The 16658-nt window shown below is 36.7% G+C and overlaps 1 protein-coding gene and 1 pseudogene across 1 annotated transcript; one reads left to right on the plus strand and one right to left on the minus strand.

Moving 5' to 3' along the window:
• Nucleotides 1-4650: 4650 nt before the first annotated feature.
• Nucleotides 4651-7040, minus strand: LOC146954933 (uncharacterized; annotated as a pseudogene).
• Nucleotides 7041-9009: 1969 nt separating this feature from the next.
• LOC146954934 (S-formylglutathione hydrolase-like) lies at nucleotides 9010-13269 on the plus strand. The gene is made up of 6 exons (XM_085719240.1): nucleotides 9010-9332; nucleotides 9429-9476; nucleotides 10166-10362; nucleotides 12410-12508; nucleotides 12589-12654; nucleotides 12926-13269. The coding sequence occupies exons 1-6, from the start codon at nucleotides 9062-9064 to the stop codon at nucleotides 13106-13108; spliced, it is 864 nt and encodes a 287-aa protein (XP_085575366.1). The 5' UTR covers nucleotides 9010-9061; the 3' UTR covers nucleotides 13109-13269.
• The last annotated feature ends 3389 nt before the right edge of the window (nucleotides 13270-16658 follow it).

Consider the following 16658-nt stretch of genomic DNA (forward strand, 5'->3'; position numbering starts at 1 on the left):
TAACTTTCCTATTACATAACGTATACATCCTTGAAGATCCACATCATCCAGCCAAAGGTACGAACCAACACTTGTCGCAGCATCCATTCGGCTACTAGCTTGTAAATCATCCTGATATCTGAAACAAATAAGGATTGGGATGAGACATAACGTCTCAGTGAGTTCCACCTATCCCTAGGCTATAGGCAACCACGAGGGAAAGACCTATAGTCGCCACGTGTCTACAATACAACCTAACGGTTGATTATACGTGTGTGGAGTCTTGCTTTCCTAGACGGTAGTGCATGCTAGACCCGTCATAGGCTTATCTTACTTGTTATAGGCTTCTCATCTTACAAATGTCATGGCGGTTAAGGGGAAACTTAAACCGCAATGCCAAGATACGATCAACGCATTAAGGCCTTCACTTGCTAAAGTCATGACACAACTCTAAACCGGACGATTAGGGGAAAACCTAAGATCGTCTTCGATATAACCCTCTTAACTTGCTTACTTGCTTACTTGAATATGTTACATCTAACAACATATCATCTCTTGCCACAAAAGTGACTCTTTCTAGCTTGCTAGTTCTTGACTATCTGTTTCTATATTCTTTCTAGTTCTTGACAGTCTATGCCAAGGCTCTATGACATAACACATAAATATATGATGAATATGCATAGTCAGCTTCATTGATTATGTTAGCGTGTAACAAACAATTATCTTGAATTCATTATACGGATTAGTCCCGAGTGGAGTAACCCCGGAAGATAATCCCTTACTACCGGTGAAATGCTTAGCAAGAGCGCACCGGACTCCCTTAGTGAACGTGCGGGTCCCTTACGGCTTACCCCATTCCCCTTGGAGAACCTTTTGTACCCAACCTTGGAAGGAATACAAAAGACACGACACCTTAACTTGTGAAATGCGGCTCCCTTGCGGCTTAACCATTCCCCTTGGGGAACCCCTTGAATCCAACCTTGGAAGGATTACAAGAGACATAACACTCTTTCTTTCTTTCTTATAAGTCTTAGTCTTATGCATGAAAATTAACTTAAACATGCTAAATCTTTTACCTCGGATCCCTAGACGATCCCACTAGAGGTAACTATATGCTTGCTTAACTTACTTTGTGAATGGATATAAAATCGATTCACGTCTTGCCATACTCGTATGGAACTTGCTTCTATGCGAAGATAATACTCTCATTACCTCGCGTCTATCAAGCATATTACTACTGCAAAGCATTATATTCTTTCTAACTATTCTAGTTCTCGATAACTATACCGAGGCTCTAGTCCTTTCCTTTCTTAATGGTTGACTTGCTATCCGCTCTTTATCTTAACATTCTTTCTTTGTCATGCTTTGCTAACTATACCGAACACTTGCCTCTTCTCAAGAAATCTTTACTTAAAATTAGCCAATAGAATCTTGGTTTGAGGGGTTTATTTCCATAAAAGACTACTCGGGTAACACCGGCTCAAAGGACGACAACAAGACCTGAGGCGAGCAAACACTGCCGTAAGCACTGTCTTGCTCGCGAGGCGAGCAGCATTACTCACTGTGGCGAGTTGCATTGCTCGCGACGCGAGCTAGGGGCGAGCAGTACCCCTGGTTCGATAGTCTTGCTCGCCATGGCGAGCTGACTTGCTCGCGAGGCGAGCTGTGACAGTCCAGCCCTGCATAAAAGGTGTTCTTGACCCAAAAGCCTAAAAACCAAATATCTTTATGCATATTATGATTCTAGAGGTCATAAAATACTTATAAAACATTTGAATGGCAAGCATTGGCAAGCTTAGCAAGCATGACATGAAAAGGGGTAATTACACACTATATGCAAACCCTAAAAAATCATTTCTTAACTTACAAGTCAATAACATAAACTCAAGGTGGGAAAACTATCTAAGGAACTCACCTAAAAGATTACACTTGATTCCCAAAAGCTTCCAAGCATCAACTTTACTTCATGCCTCAAAACCCTAGCTTTGGTCCTTATTGCTTTCTTTGATCATACCATTCCATTCTTGTTGTTTTCTTGCTATCCTAAGCTTCTTCATCCTTGCTAGCTCATCTCAAATCCAACCCAAAACTTCTTTCAACAACCCTAATTCTTGATTGACCAACATCCAAGGCCTTAGCTCACCAATCAATCTTCAATCATCTTTCTCTTTATTTCTTAACCATGAAGAACCCATGACTTGCACAAGATCATGCTTCAATTCCAACTTGACCAAAACCCTAACCTTAATCTCTTCTTAGGTAAGGAAATAGAGAACCCAAATCAAAACCAAGCTTACATAAACTTAAGAGACCAAGAGAAGCAAGAATCTAGAAGTTACCATGGAAGGAAGAAGTTTGGAAAGGATTGGTGTTGGAAAGAAAGAGATCGATGGAGAGGAGGGAGGAGAAGAGAGAGCCAAAACTCTTTCTCTAACTTAGAAAGAGAAAGAGATAAGAAGAATAAGATATTTTGGCCAACACCAAATAAATATCCTTCCTCCCGTGCAATTACCAAATTGCCCTTGCCTTAAACGTGTTATATCCATCTCTGATACTTACTCCGTAATAAACTGATACAACGTAATCAATATTCTCCATTAAACTTTCTTTCAAAATAAGTTCTCTGGGATGATCGACTGATACAGTTCAAACACTGACAGGCGGGATGTTACACTACAGCTTCCAAAGCAGCAGCAATCGCAGCATCATATCTTCCAGCCATTCTAGTCCTCTTATAACAGATAAGATTTGCAGCCTCCAGGTCTCTACTCTGCGCAACACACAACAATTAAAATAACATAATAATGGTATTCCAACTGCTAAAAGACACAACTCAACTCTCTACTTGGCCGGACGGACCGACCTGCTCTGATACCAATTGTAACGCCCCGTTTTCTCGACTTAAAAATTTCATAAAAATTATCAGAGTTTATCAACATAACGGAGCATCACATACATCAATACACCATTTCCAACAAATATAATAATAGGAAATACTATTTATTTAATCAACCTGTCTTTATAAAATTCAATAACCAAAAACAGCGGAAATTTAGTTTGCAACGTCACATAAAATCCTTGGCATAAAAGGCCACAACTTAACATCTCAAATAGTCTTCATAAAATGTTCAACATTTATCAAAATAAAATATGTAACAAGGAAAAACAAGCATCAGACAATCCCCATCCCGTTACGTATCAGAGCATCCTAGACACGACGTGAGGAGTCTACTCACGAACACAGCTAGTCCTGGTTACCTGCAAGTTACCCATACGAAGGGCAACATTTTCAAGCAGAAGGGGTGAGATTTCACATTCAATAAAAACAAATAATAATTCATAAAAGGTAACCAACAACATATATCTAACATTAATATCATCATTTAACAAGGTTAAGTAACCAACAACTTCATAGTTATTCAAAGGTAGCATATTCATTTTAATTCACTTCATTTACATCATTATAATTATTGTGACAGCAGCAACAACAGCAACAAGGCAGCAACATCATCACAGCATTCATCATTTATTTTAAGTTATGATGACTCTACAATGCAACAACAACATCAACAACGACTTAGACAACTTCAACATGCATGTGGTACCACCAGGGCATTAAGCCCCCATCGCTAAGGTCATATTTGGACCTTCGGGCATTAAGCCCCCATCGCTAAGGTCATAAGAACCTGTCAGGCATTAAGCCCCCATCGCCGACTATGCAACAACTCGACTCTAAATGCAACAATCTTCATTTTTAATGTTAAATTAATTAACAATTAATTCACAAAACCTCATTACATCAAAACAGCATCACTGGAACATCATAATTAGCAGCATCATCATTAATATAAACATCAGAAACTAATTCATCAAAGAAACGGGCGAAAAGACACAATTTCGCACAACATCAGGTCTGAACAGGACTAGCTCGCAACGGCGAGCTATGCTACTCGCAACGGCGAGCTGAACGGGAAAACTCGCAACGGCGAGCGATGACAGAACAGGGTTCTGTCGCAGCTCTGTCTCTCATCTCAGCACTCGAATTCTCACTACCCAGGCCTCAAATTCATCACTAATCAACATCTAAACGCTCTCTATGACTAATTAACATCTGTCTACATCAAACTACATCAAAATTCACTTAATTTTTCCTCTTTTAATGATTTTTGACCTAATCCCAATCCCTTAAACCTACAACGATTGACCACTTCTATGAATCAAAACTTGTTAATTATGAGAGTTAGTCTCACCCTTACCTTAGATTATGTTTCTAAAATCCAACAGCCGCGTTCTTCGTTCTTTAGGGTTCTCTCTGACTTCTCTTCTTTCTCTCTTCTTTTCTCTGTTGTACGCGTTCTTATTTTCTCTCCCAATTACAGACTTTTATTCTTTCCCTAATTGCTCTTCTCACCACAACTTACTCTTTCCCCTAATAATTAATTATTTCTACTAATAACAATATTTCTCCCCCACTTAAGAAAATACTTATATTATTAACATATCTTCTACCAATATATATATATATAATAATTCACATAATATTCTAATAAAAAGTCATAAATCACTTAAATATTAATTATGAAAAAGTGGGCGTTACAACCATAATGTCATCAAAATATAAACATACAAACATAATGTCACCAAAATACGAAAAGAAAAAAAAAACAAATCCTAAACAAGAACTACAAGTAATCCTACTTCTAGTCTTGGTCCTGTTGTTGCTGCTGCTGTTGCCGCCTCCGCGGCCTCTAACCTCGCCTTCTGGCCAATATCGGCAAGATCTGCTCCCTAACATTGCTCATGGCCTGAAACCATTTCTCAGGGCTCATGACCTCCGCCTGACCTATCTGCGCATCAGCGTAGGCAACAGCGCTGCTAACCATGTCATAGGTATCAGGCGAGCTTCTCACCTCATACCGCTCCCATTGTTCTGCAATGATCTGCTCTTCATTTGCTGGCCTCGGAAGATCTCCTAGAAGAGGTGGCAAAATCTGAGCGTGAGACACCTTAGTGTACCATAACACATAGCCATCCCTCATCCACCATGTCTACTCTCCTGCCTGCTCACCCCAATCGGGCTCTTTAAGTGTGTGAGTGCGAAAGTCTAGGAATGCCTGCACAATCTGAGGCGGTTGCAGCTCTACAACATCCGTCGGATGTCTAGGGACGCTCTGGACATATCTGTACTGCCGCAAAACCCTCTCAGGCAAGTGACGGTACACTCTACGAACACCGCACATAATCCAGCCTGAATACCAGAAAACCTCCTCAAAACCCTGGATCTCTCTGTGCTCTTCGTACGGCCTCCAGCATACGTCATCAAACTGAATACGATCAAGCAATGAGCAATACGTCACCCCCTCTCCACGACCCTTCTGTAACTTCCACTTCGCCGCAACCGGATAGTTTTCAATATAGTCGGTGTTTGGATCAACACTGAAAAAGTCTGGAAAATGGGCCAAAAACCATGCCTGCACAAACCAAACAAATCACATTTATAAATTATTACGCACAAGAAATATAACAAAAAAAAATAAAAGTTAAGGTTCACATTTATAAGTTTCTTACAGTGAGCAGCGTCACGCTTCCCCCAAGAGCTATGTCTCCAGGCAAACAGGCCTTAGCTAACTTGCCGTATAGGTATTCCAGTGTCATCCCCCAGGAATAATTACGCATCCCCTCGTAGCTGTCCTGCATGGTCGTCAGATAGACCAACTAGATGCATTTGTTGCTTCTATCACCAAACAACAAGCATCCTACAAGATATAGAAGATAACATTTCACACAAAATGTCCTAACCCTCTCCAGCTCCTCTGGATCCCCTGGATCCGCCAATCTGGTAGCCCTATCAAGGTACCTTGTATATAACTCACTCAGCTTCGGATAACTAATGTACCCACTATACTCTTCACCACAATTTTTCTCTGCATTCGTCTGCGACGCACCTAAGTTCCTCACCATTAGTTCACAGGCCTCATGTCTCAACATCTTCTTCCCATGGCTCAACATCCGCCCTTCAATCTGAAGATGCATAAGACATCCGACATCATCCAAAGTCACTGTCATCTCCCCAAAGACCATGTGAAAACTGCTGGTCTCGGGATGCCACCTCTCGCATAATGTCATTAGCAAAGCATGAGGCACAGTGGCGTAGCCCAGGTAAACCAAATCATGTAACCCGCTCTCCCTAAGCGGACCCCAAAACCAATTCAGATTATCGTTTGGACGTCGAAGACTCAAAATCTTAGCCTTATGATTAATCGGTTTTACAACACGCACCTTACAAACCTGAAATAATAGAAAAATAAACATAGTTTAAACAATGTAAACATTTAACTAAACAAAATAAAACTTAACACATGCAAAAATAAAAATCACAAATTTAAATTGCCGCGCGTATTTTTAATTTAAGACATAACACATGTAAAACTTAAAAAAACACATAACAAAAACAATCTAAAACATATTTAAACATAGAGAAAATAATAAAAGTTGAAATAAAGAAAATAATTAAACATAAAGAAAAGAATTAAACAAAAACACATAAAAGTTGATATATGATAATTAAACAAAAACACATATAAAAAAATTAAAACATTTAAATTGTGTTGCATAGGATAATTTTAGACAATTAAATATAACACTTACATTATTTGAATTATATCAAAGCGGCAATGCCACATGGTTGGCAAAAGAGTGCAGCAGAGATATATTTTTCGGTCCTCCATGAAATGGAGGCTCCAAAGGTAACACCGTTGGGGCAGCCGCTGCTGCAATGTCATCCTGGTCTGGTATATTCTGCTGGTCATACAAACCATCAGTGACATCGTGGTGTACCTGATCCTGATAATTCAGGTACTCCACTTGGCTCGGGTCAACCACCTGTGACTGTTCAGGTTGTGTAGCCTGAGAAGTCCATGAACCATCTGCCCTCCCTTTACCTCTTCCCCTCTTTGGTTGTGCCTCCTTTGCCTCTCCCGCCGGTGGCTTTGTGTCATCGCACGCCTACCACCAATCACCTTAGATGGATTAATCGGTGGCCCTTGGTCTTGATCAGACATATCTACACAAAAATTTAAAAACTTAACATCATTCAACTTATACATTCAACCACTTTATCAAACACATTAAACCTAAACATAACCTAAACTTTCACATTCAACCACTTTATCAAACATTCACATTGAACCTAAACATTATCATACACACTATCATTCACATTCAAACGTAAATAATCAAACGCATTATCATACACATTCAACCTAAACATAACCTAAACTAAACATAAATATTCACATTCGGTGAAAAATCAAAACCACATTCAACCTAATTCAATATACACTTTATCAAATTACAATTAACATCATTTCCATAAACTAAACTAACTCAATAATCAATACAATTTTCATTTGGGCATTTTGTCAAACACTTTGTGTGCAAAGCATCCAACATACTCAAAATGTGTTCATTTGACACCATTCAAAACCACATTTTTATTATACATCATTTAAACAACATAGGCAACAACTACACTCATTTATCAATACATAAACTACACATGCAATGATCAAATTGTCAATTCATTCATAAACCCTAACCACATGCAAACTACTCAATTTTTTTTAAAAACTTAACCTAAACAAACTAACATTAAGATTGCAATAATTAATGGTACTTACTTGTGATAATGTGGGGATGATTGGCTTGCAATTCGTGAAAATGGAATTTGGAGAGAATTTGGGAAGTTTTTGAAGAAAAGAAGGAAAGTGCAAAATTGAGTTTCTGCTTCTGTTTATGTTCAGCATGCCTCGGCAGTTAACTGCAGCCGATTTTATTTTTCCTCGGCACTTACCTAACGAGGGGTATTTTCGTCTTTTACATGTGTTTTTCAGCCAAACAACATGTGTATACAACAATTTTCAATAAAGATTGATGGCACATTGGTTAAAATTGGGGAATTAGTCACTTTTAGGGATGTTCAAATCCAAACCGATCCAAAATAAAACCGCAAACCGATCCAAAAAAACCGAAAACCACAAAAAACCGAATATATTTGGATGCGTTTGGATGTTGTTTTGTAAAAACCGCTAAGATCGGATTTGATTTCGGATCACTTTTTAAAAACCGAACCAAACCACAAAAATAAATATTAATACTTATTTATTCTTTTATTCTTTTATTAGTATTATAGATTGCATTATTATGTTGTTTGTTAAATTTTAATCTTATACATTGCACTAATTTAATCTATATTATTATTACTTCATATGTTTAAAAAATAATCGATAATTTTCATACTATAAAAAAATAGTAAATAAAAAAATTATTATACATTGCATTTATTATTTTACCGTGTTTGTGTAATATTAATATTAATAAAAAAAATTATATTCTTCAAAAAAGAGTAAATAAAAAAATATATTTTGCATTTTGGACATCCAAAAACCGATCCAAATTAAACTGCATATATTTGGATCGGTTCGGTTCGGATTTTTTTTAGAATACTCATCCAAACCGAACCGAACCGCGTGTAATTTTTATTTTGGATCGGTTGACATTTAGCCTCAAAACCGATCCAAACCGCACCGCGAACACCCTTAGTCACTTTAGTCCCTGAATGGGAAATGAGTAGTCATTTTAGTCCTTGAATGTAGAGAAATTGCAAAACAATCCCTAAATGTGTAGACTCTGTTGGTCAATTTTAAGGACTATATTGATAAACGGAGTCTGCATTCAGGGACTAAATTGACTAACGGAGTCTGCATTCAGGGACTAAATTGACTAAGAGAGTCTGCATTCAGGGACTAAAGTGACGACTCCTTTTCTATTCAGGGACTAAAGTGACTAATCTCCTGATAAAATTTGTATGGACCTCACTCTATTTATTTAGTTTTTAACATAAAATAAAATAAATAAATAAAAATGACACGTGTCGTTTTAAAAGTTCACCGGGAATCAATGGGTTGACTGGGTAGGTTGAATAGGACACGCGGAGTGTATATCATTTGGAAGTGGATGATAGCCCGTCGTACAGACACACACAATCCTGAGTTGTAGAGTGAGTGAGAGAGAAAGGAAGAAAATGGCAGGAAGAGCAGTGACGGAGTTGAGTAGTGGGAAGATGTTCGGAGGATATAATAAGAGATACAAACATTACAGTAATACCCTTGGTTGTTCAATGAACTTTCACATTTACTTTCCGAATTCAGATTCCAACAACAACAAATCATTCCCAGTTCTTTATTGGCTCTCCGGCCTCACTTGCACCGATGAGAATTTCATCTTCAAATCCGGTGCTCAACGTGCCGCTTCCGAACACGGTGTTGCCTTGATCGCCCCCGACACCTCTCCCAGTAATTTCTATTCTATTCTTACTTACTTTTTTTTTTATATATATAATTAATGAATTAATTAAATGATTATGAAATTCAATTCAATTATTTCAACAGGAGGGTTGAATGTTGATGGTGAAGCTGATTCCTGGGACTTCGGTGTTGGTATGTATCTATCCCTTCTCTTTTTGTTGTTGTGACTATTCATTCTGTTCACTATGTTGAATTCAAAAAGAGTATCAATTCTAAAATATTAGTTGATAGGTTAGTTAAGTGAAAATAGAGTTAATTTCATTAGACTCAGTTTGAGAGTTAGTTAATACAAACCCAAGCCAGTAAATTTGATAAATGTGACTGATATTGCTGATATTCTAATAATAATAATAATCTTCAAACTTGAATTTCCCATGTTATTTACTTCCTGGGTTACACTGCTCATTCACACAGATTATCACTTGTTTAAGTCTACCTATTGAATATAAGAAAATCAAACTTGTATGGATTCAAAATATTCGTTAGGAATTATATAGAATGCCGGTGTTGCAAGATGCGTACTAGTACTAACCTTGATGTGAAAACTGAAGATCATACTATGACATAGGTCACTCATAGATGTGTAAGAACAAGATAGATGAGAAGTTGTTTTATCTGCACCTGAATTTTATCCTTTTGCCATGCTTTGTATTAGCCCCCAGTTTTTTATAGGAAAAAAAATACTCACTCCTGTTTAAAAGTCATAGATGTTTTGTAGAATTAGTTTTGTTATGGTCTATAGCTAAAATTACCTTGAGATGTTCAAGATACATTTTCCTTTGCAGAAGATATCTTAATTGCATATTTAATTTTCGGAACAGGTGCGGGATTTTATCTCAACGCTACACAAGAGAAATGGAAGAATTGGCGCATGTATGACTATGTTGTCAAGGAATTGCCAGAGCTTCTAAGTCATAACTTTCCACAGCTTGACACATCAAAAGCTTCCATATTTGGCCATTCTATGGGTGGGCATGGTGCACTAACTATCTACCTGAAAAATCTCGATAAATATAAGGTAACCCAAAAGCTTCTCGTTTTAATATAGCTTAAGTAGTTACTTTGAAATTCCAAGCAATGTTATAAAAACTATGGATAGTTTTGCTGTTGAGATAACAGATTATTTGTTACTAATTGCTTCCCTTGACTGATAGAATGCACATAAATATATTTTTGCACTACAAGTTGACTGTCTTAGTATTATGTGTATGAATATATATTTCATTTCTAGAAATCTCAATTGTGTTTGGACAGTTGAGAAATATTCCATGATGCATTTGGCATAAGAAATGTGGTTTCAGAGAACTTCCAGGATACTTCGTAGTCTCAATGAGTATCAAGCTAACCTTTTACATTGAACCTTTCCTATCTAATATTGAAAGATAGTGCCTACGAAATGTAAGATGTTTATTGGAGGTAACGTTTCCCTGATTGGATTTTGGGTGCAAGTAATGTATGTGTCTTTTGTTTATTTGGATGTCAAATGGAATTTTCCTTTTCAATTTTATTTGGGTTTCAGAAGTTTGGAGTGTCTAGATTATGAACACTTACTGTTTGTTGCTATCTCTTTATTAAAACAACAAATGAATAAAATGAGACTATATGGCAGTAAGGAAGTCACAAAACTTGGGCTCTACAAGATTAGAAAATCTATTATGTAGATAATTGAATTTATGTATTTATATACTTTATCCGATTAGGGATATAAAGAAAGAATTAGCGGGAAATGGATAAGTGTTGGGATTTGGAAATGTATCAGTATCTATGATAGCTCAGTACATAAATTCAATTCTCACTTGAGGTGCTAGCTCAGAGTTAAGAGTTTGCCTTGTAATCTCATGGTACTGAGTTGAAATCTCCTTGGGGATTGTTGTAAAATCGCCGTTAGTGCCACTTTAATTAATGAAAATTTCCTCCTTCCCCAATTTTCATTAAAAAAAAAAGAGTTAATGGGGAAATGGTTAAGTACTGGGGTTTTGAAATGTATCTATGCTAAAATCCTCTGTTGGCATTCAGGGGACATATGTGTGGTAAATGTTCTTTGTAAGGATAAATTATTGAAGTTCATCAATAGGCATTTTTTTCCTTTTGAATTCCATGGTATAATGATTGCTGTACGATTTCACATGTTTGTTTAAAGGTGGGTAAGGACTTGGGCTAGAATGTTGGTAGTGACTTTTCCAATCCCTATTATCTTTCTTCTCTGCAGCAATTCTTTATTCTAAGCTAGGATAGGACATTCATTCGGAACTTCCATTTCTTTAGGTGATCTGTGATCATTTGATAGAGATGCTTCTGAATTGGAATTGTGGTGCAACAAAAGGTTTATTCCCATATAACTAGGTTTATTATACCTAGGGTCGACATCAAGTTCGTGTTTTTGTACCTTATATAGGTGGATGTACTTATTGGAAACATTTAAGAGCTCGTACCTTAATGTATGATTTCTGCAGATGAAGTAGTTACATTTGATGCCTTAGCAGTTGTTTTAATTTCTTAGTCGAGGCTTGAGTAGAAGCACCTGAATAAGGAGATTTCATTTAAGTTATAGTACTATAGAGCATGAAATTGCAATCTTGGTAACAATGTCCTGGAGCTAATAGCTGGGGATTGCTGCGTACAACAAATTTAGTTGGGTGGATGAAATAAAGAATGATTCAGGATAATTTGTGTTTGCAAGATGGCTAACATTCTGAAAGTCCTGCAATGCTCTGAGCATTGAAGTGCCAGTAAGAGCAAAAATAAAGGTTTGGGGAAGATGAGAATGTTAAGGCAGGATGAGTGGACATACATGAGTTAAAAATGAACATATCGGGGGAAGGTTGGAGTAGCACTTGTTTACGAGATTTTTGCACATATACTTAGTATTCATAACTGTTTAAGATTTTTGCAAGTTAGAACCAAATTTCTCATTATTTTGGTGAAGTTTTTTATGTTCGTAGAACTCTAACAACATATACGACTGTCCTTTGTCATTTGTCAATTGTCATGATAAGTATTGTACTTCTTATTGGGAGTTCTAACTTATTTTTATTCTTCTGTGTTTTTATGCACAATTGTTACAGTCAGTTTCTGCCTTTGCACCAGTAGCAAATCCTACAAATTGTCCTTGGGGACAGAAGGCATTCACGAATTATCTAGGTGGCAATAAATCTGATTGGGAGGTAAATTAGAGGGGAAACTTTCATGTTCTTATTACTTGTTAAGTTGATATTTCATTATAATAAGCAGTTGAAAAATGCAGGATTATGATGCCACTTCTCTGGTAGGGGAGTATCCCAACGTATCTGCCACTATTTTGATTGATCAGGTACATGATCATGTGATTTTTATTTATTTACTTTTATTTTAATCGTGAACGGTATAATAGAAGTGAATGACAAATTTTTAGTTTCTGCTTTCCTGTAAGATTTTGAGATTTCTTTTTGAGAAATCAATTTTTTATAACAATTTGAATAAATCAAAATGGTAGGGCAGCTATAATGCTGTTTGTCACGAGCAAGATTTCAAGTTATTACATAGATGCTCCTATACTCTTGAATTCTTTCTCTCTGCTTCTTACCATTGCTCTGAATTTTTAGGGGGAAGATGACAAATTTTTGCATGATCAACTGTTGCCTCACAAGTTCGAAGAGGCATGCAAGAATGGCAATGTTCCACTGCTGTTACGTCTTCAACCTGGTTATGATCACTCCTACTATTTTATTGCCACCTTCATTGATGATCACATCAAGCATCATGCTCAAGCTCTTGGGATCAATTAAGTTGTGTGCACTCTGATGATGTACAACTGTTCTGTTTACTTTCCTGAATCTACTCACCCTATAATTTTGGAGCTGTGATACTTGGGTTTGTATTTGACTATGGATATCATTTGGAATTTCTTTCTTGCCGGTTCTATTGAACGCTTTCGTTACCCAACAAACTAATATGTACGATCAGGCTCAAAATAAATACATAACAATAAACATACAAGTGCTTAAAATGCATAAACGCACTACGTTAATACATGGAAAACAGCCAAGTCATTATGAAATTTCACATGATCCAACGCAAGTGTTTTAGCTTATAATGAGCAGGATAGAAAACATTAGCAAGGAACTTAGGTTCAAATCCATTATAACAATATATGAGTAAAAGATAAATAACATTAGGCTGAACACTAGCAAGGAACTTGGGTTCAAATCCATTATAACAAGTGATCCCTCAATCACTAGTGCTTCGAGGTAATGGCACACCTTACTTCAATTTTTTCTTTTTGGTTAGGCAACATAGTGAATATATAATGTAATGTTTGTTTCTACCAACTGAGTTAAGCTCACTGAAACACCTGCTTCAATCTTAACATGGAAATAAAGGAAAGAAATGAAATTGAGAGCTGAAAAATAAATGGCGGTGTGTTTTATCTTGGTTTTTCGGGTGTCAAACATTGATTGTTTTTAACCTTTGATATCTCATTTTTTCTTGGGAAGGGAAAAATAAGAAAAACCCTTGAGAATCGAGGTCCGGGAGTTGTTTTCGCTATAGGAAGGTGTTAGGCACCTATAACGACTATAGTATTCTATAGGAACCATCTTTACTTTCTACGCACGCGCTTTGCTTTTAAATGCTATTTATTGAAAATGTTATTTACACCTAAGATTTGCTATGTTAAGAATTGGAGGGAGAAGAATGTGATTGGATTTTTGTTTTATTGGACTTGGAGAAGTTTTGACTTCTTGCCTACATACCCTTTTAAGGGATCAAACTCCATGTAGTTCTCTTCCAAAAAAGAGTTTTTGTTTTTGTTGGTTGATTTTTAGTTTGAAAAATGGAATTTTGAAGAATGGAGATAAGAGGCCTCAAGGGCATAAGATTTAGAAAATGTGAGGTGAAATTAGTTATTTTGCAAAAGAAAGTCTAAGTATGATTAAAATTCATTAAGATTTTTGTTTAAGAAAATAAAGGGAAAAGGAAGGAGTTTTGACTCCTATTTTTAGGAAAAAGTTTTCAAGTGAAATTGTTCATGTTTTTTTGGAAAAAGGACTTTTGTCTAAGTGTGACAATACCTAAACATACGTCTAAAGCATATATTCCCTAAACATACATCTAAAGCATGCATACCCTAAACATACATCTAAAGCATACATGTGAGGTGTGTGCATGTGTCGGTGAGTGTCGGTGTACATGTTTAGAGTCCATAGTCTTTTTACATCATTGGCCTAGATACACACTACTATCCTTGCGAGAACTTAATCTCGCATAACAAAATAAAATGCAAGGAAATAAAAGTGAAGAAGTGAGATGGAGTATGAGATGCTCATGAAACATGAAGTAGAATGGTTAGTAGAACAAGATATAATATGGTAAAAAATTAGGCAAGGAAATACTAAAGAAAAATAGCAAAATTAACAAGAATAAAGTGTCAAAATGCAATAAAAATTCACCATAACATCTCAATATGCATATGACCTATAATTCACTCATCATAGCAATTTTCAAAAGGGTTTATTGCAGCCATAATGCGAGAATTGTAGGAACATATTCAAGTCAAGAGTTATGATACATTTTTAGATACATTTGGCACTTTATTTTCACAAACAATTATCTACATGACTTGTAAAACAAGTAATTAACTGCAACACATTAACATTCAGTAAAAACACATCAAATACAGAGGTAAATTCATCACAAACTCACACATCACAAATCAAAAACATGCATCAAGAATTAGGATCAAGATCATGCAATTTTCACAAGATTTTAACATAAAACTTCACAAATAAGCAAGGAACTATCACATTATTTTTTCACCAGTTTTTATTATGTAAAATTATCACAAAAAGGTCACAAAATTATCAAGAAACATGTATGAATTCTTTTGGAATTCTTTCAAGAAATTATAGGCATAGCAGGGGTGTAAAAAGCAAGATACAGTATGCAAATAGCAAGAAAATAAACAAAAACGCAAACAGCATGCAGACAAAGCCCAAGCCCAAGGTTTAACTTGGATCTGGATCATCCAAACGCCTCAGAGGCGTTGGATTGATCCAAATCAAGTTAAACCTAGATCCAAGGGTTCATAGCGCGTGGCACACAACATCACAAAGTAGGCACACTGTAACATTAAATCTCAAGCGTACACGTCATCACAAAGCAAATCAAACGGTGCAAGTTGCAGGAAAGATGGTTCAGAGGTGAAACGAGTGAACCAGTACGGTTTAGCCGAACCGGACGGTTCAAAAACGTTAATAAAAAGGAAAGAATACCGGTTCACCTCATTTCTTTCCTCTCAATCTCTCTCTAGGTTTTGCTTTAGAGCGAGATGCTCTCCCCTCTCTCTACATCTCCGGCGGGTTTAACCACCGCCAGCGAAGATTCTGATGTCTTCTACCTTTGTAACACCTAAACTCTCCGATCTACAACTTATCTCACTCCTTTTTCACGATAAACACAAATCCAAAGCTTAAAAACACAAGAACTCAACGAATCAGTGTAGATCGAGCTTAAACCTTTACGGTTTTGAAATATCTTTAGGTTTTAAAACTTTTTTGACGAAAACGGTTCGAAATCTTTCGATCTACACCGATTTATGAACATACAACACACATACACCTTTGTTGAGATTTTGGAAGAAAAGAGAGAAGATGAAGAGCTTACCTGTGGTTAGATCGGAGAAAAACGAAGAGAAATACTTCGGAAAACTTCGCGAAAGCTTCTGATTCCTCTGGTAAGTGTTTCGTTGTCGTTGAAAACCAAAAATAAATCGGTGAAACCTCCTCTTCTTCTCCTCTGGTTCGATTCCTCTTCTTCTAAGGTGCGATTCACCTTTGTGATCGTGCTTGAGTTCGTTGCGATTAGCGACAAATTCACACTGGAATTGCGAAGGTTTTGGTGGTTTTGATGGATTAATCGGTTCGGTGATGTGAATTCAGTGGTGAATTTCTGAGAACCGATGTGAATTTGTTGAATCAGTGAAGAATTTGACGGTTAGGGTTTGAGATTGGGGATGAATGTTCTTGAGGTTTTCTGGAAATTTCTGAGTTTGATCTCTGATGAGATGAGAGAGAAACGGTTTTGTGTTTGTGGTGATTTGGCATTGAATGATTGGAATGGTACTGTTGCAATGGCTGAGATGGCTTTATATAGACTGACACGTGTACTTGTGACCCAATGAGATGGTGCCACCTGTTCCTGGACTTAACAAACTCGGCCTTGCTGAGTTTCTTGCCTTAGGGACCTTTCTGCAATTTCTGGAACTTTGGGACTAATCTGCAAAACAGGAAAAGGACTAAAAAGCAACTTTTAAAAGGTTAAGGACTAAAATGCAAAATA

Source organism: Medicago sativa, chromosome 1, assembly GCF_051527215.1.
Source record: "Medicago sativa cultivar Bolivia chromosome 1, Bolivia_mono, whole genome shotgun sequence".
NCBI classification, from domain to species: Eukaryota; Viridiplantae; Streptophyta; class Magnoliopsida; order Fabales; family Fabaceae; genus Medicago; species Medicago sativa.

Excerpts from the sequence above, each read along its gene's own strand:
- LOC146954934 (XM_085719240.1), top strand. The coding sequence starts at position 9,062 with ATGGCAGGAAGAGCAGTGACGGAGTTGAGTAGTGGGAAGATGTTCGGA. Across the intron at positions 9,333-9,428 it reads CGCCCCCGACACCTCTCCCA|GAGGGTTGAATGTTGATGGT; the intron begins GTAATTTCTATT and ends TTATTTCAACAG. Across the intron at positions 9,477-10,165 it reads TTCCTGGGACTTCGGTGTTG|GTGCGGGATTTTATCTCAAC; the intron begins GTATGTATCTAT and ends TTTTCGGAACAG.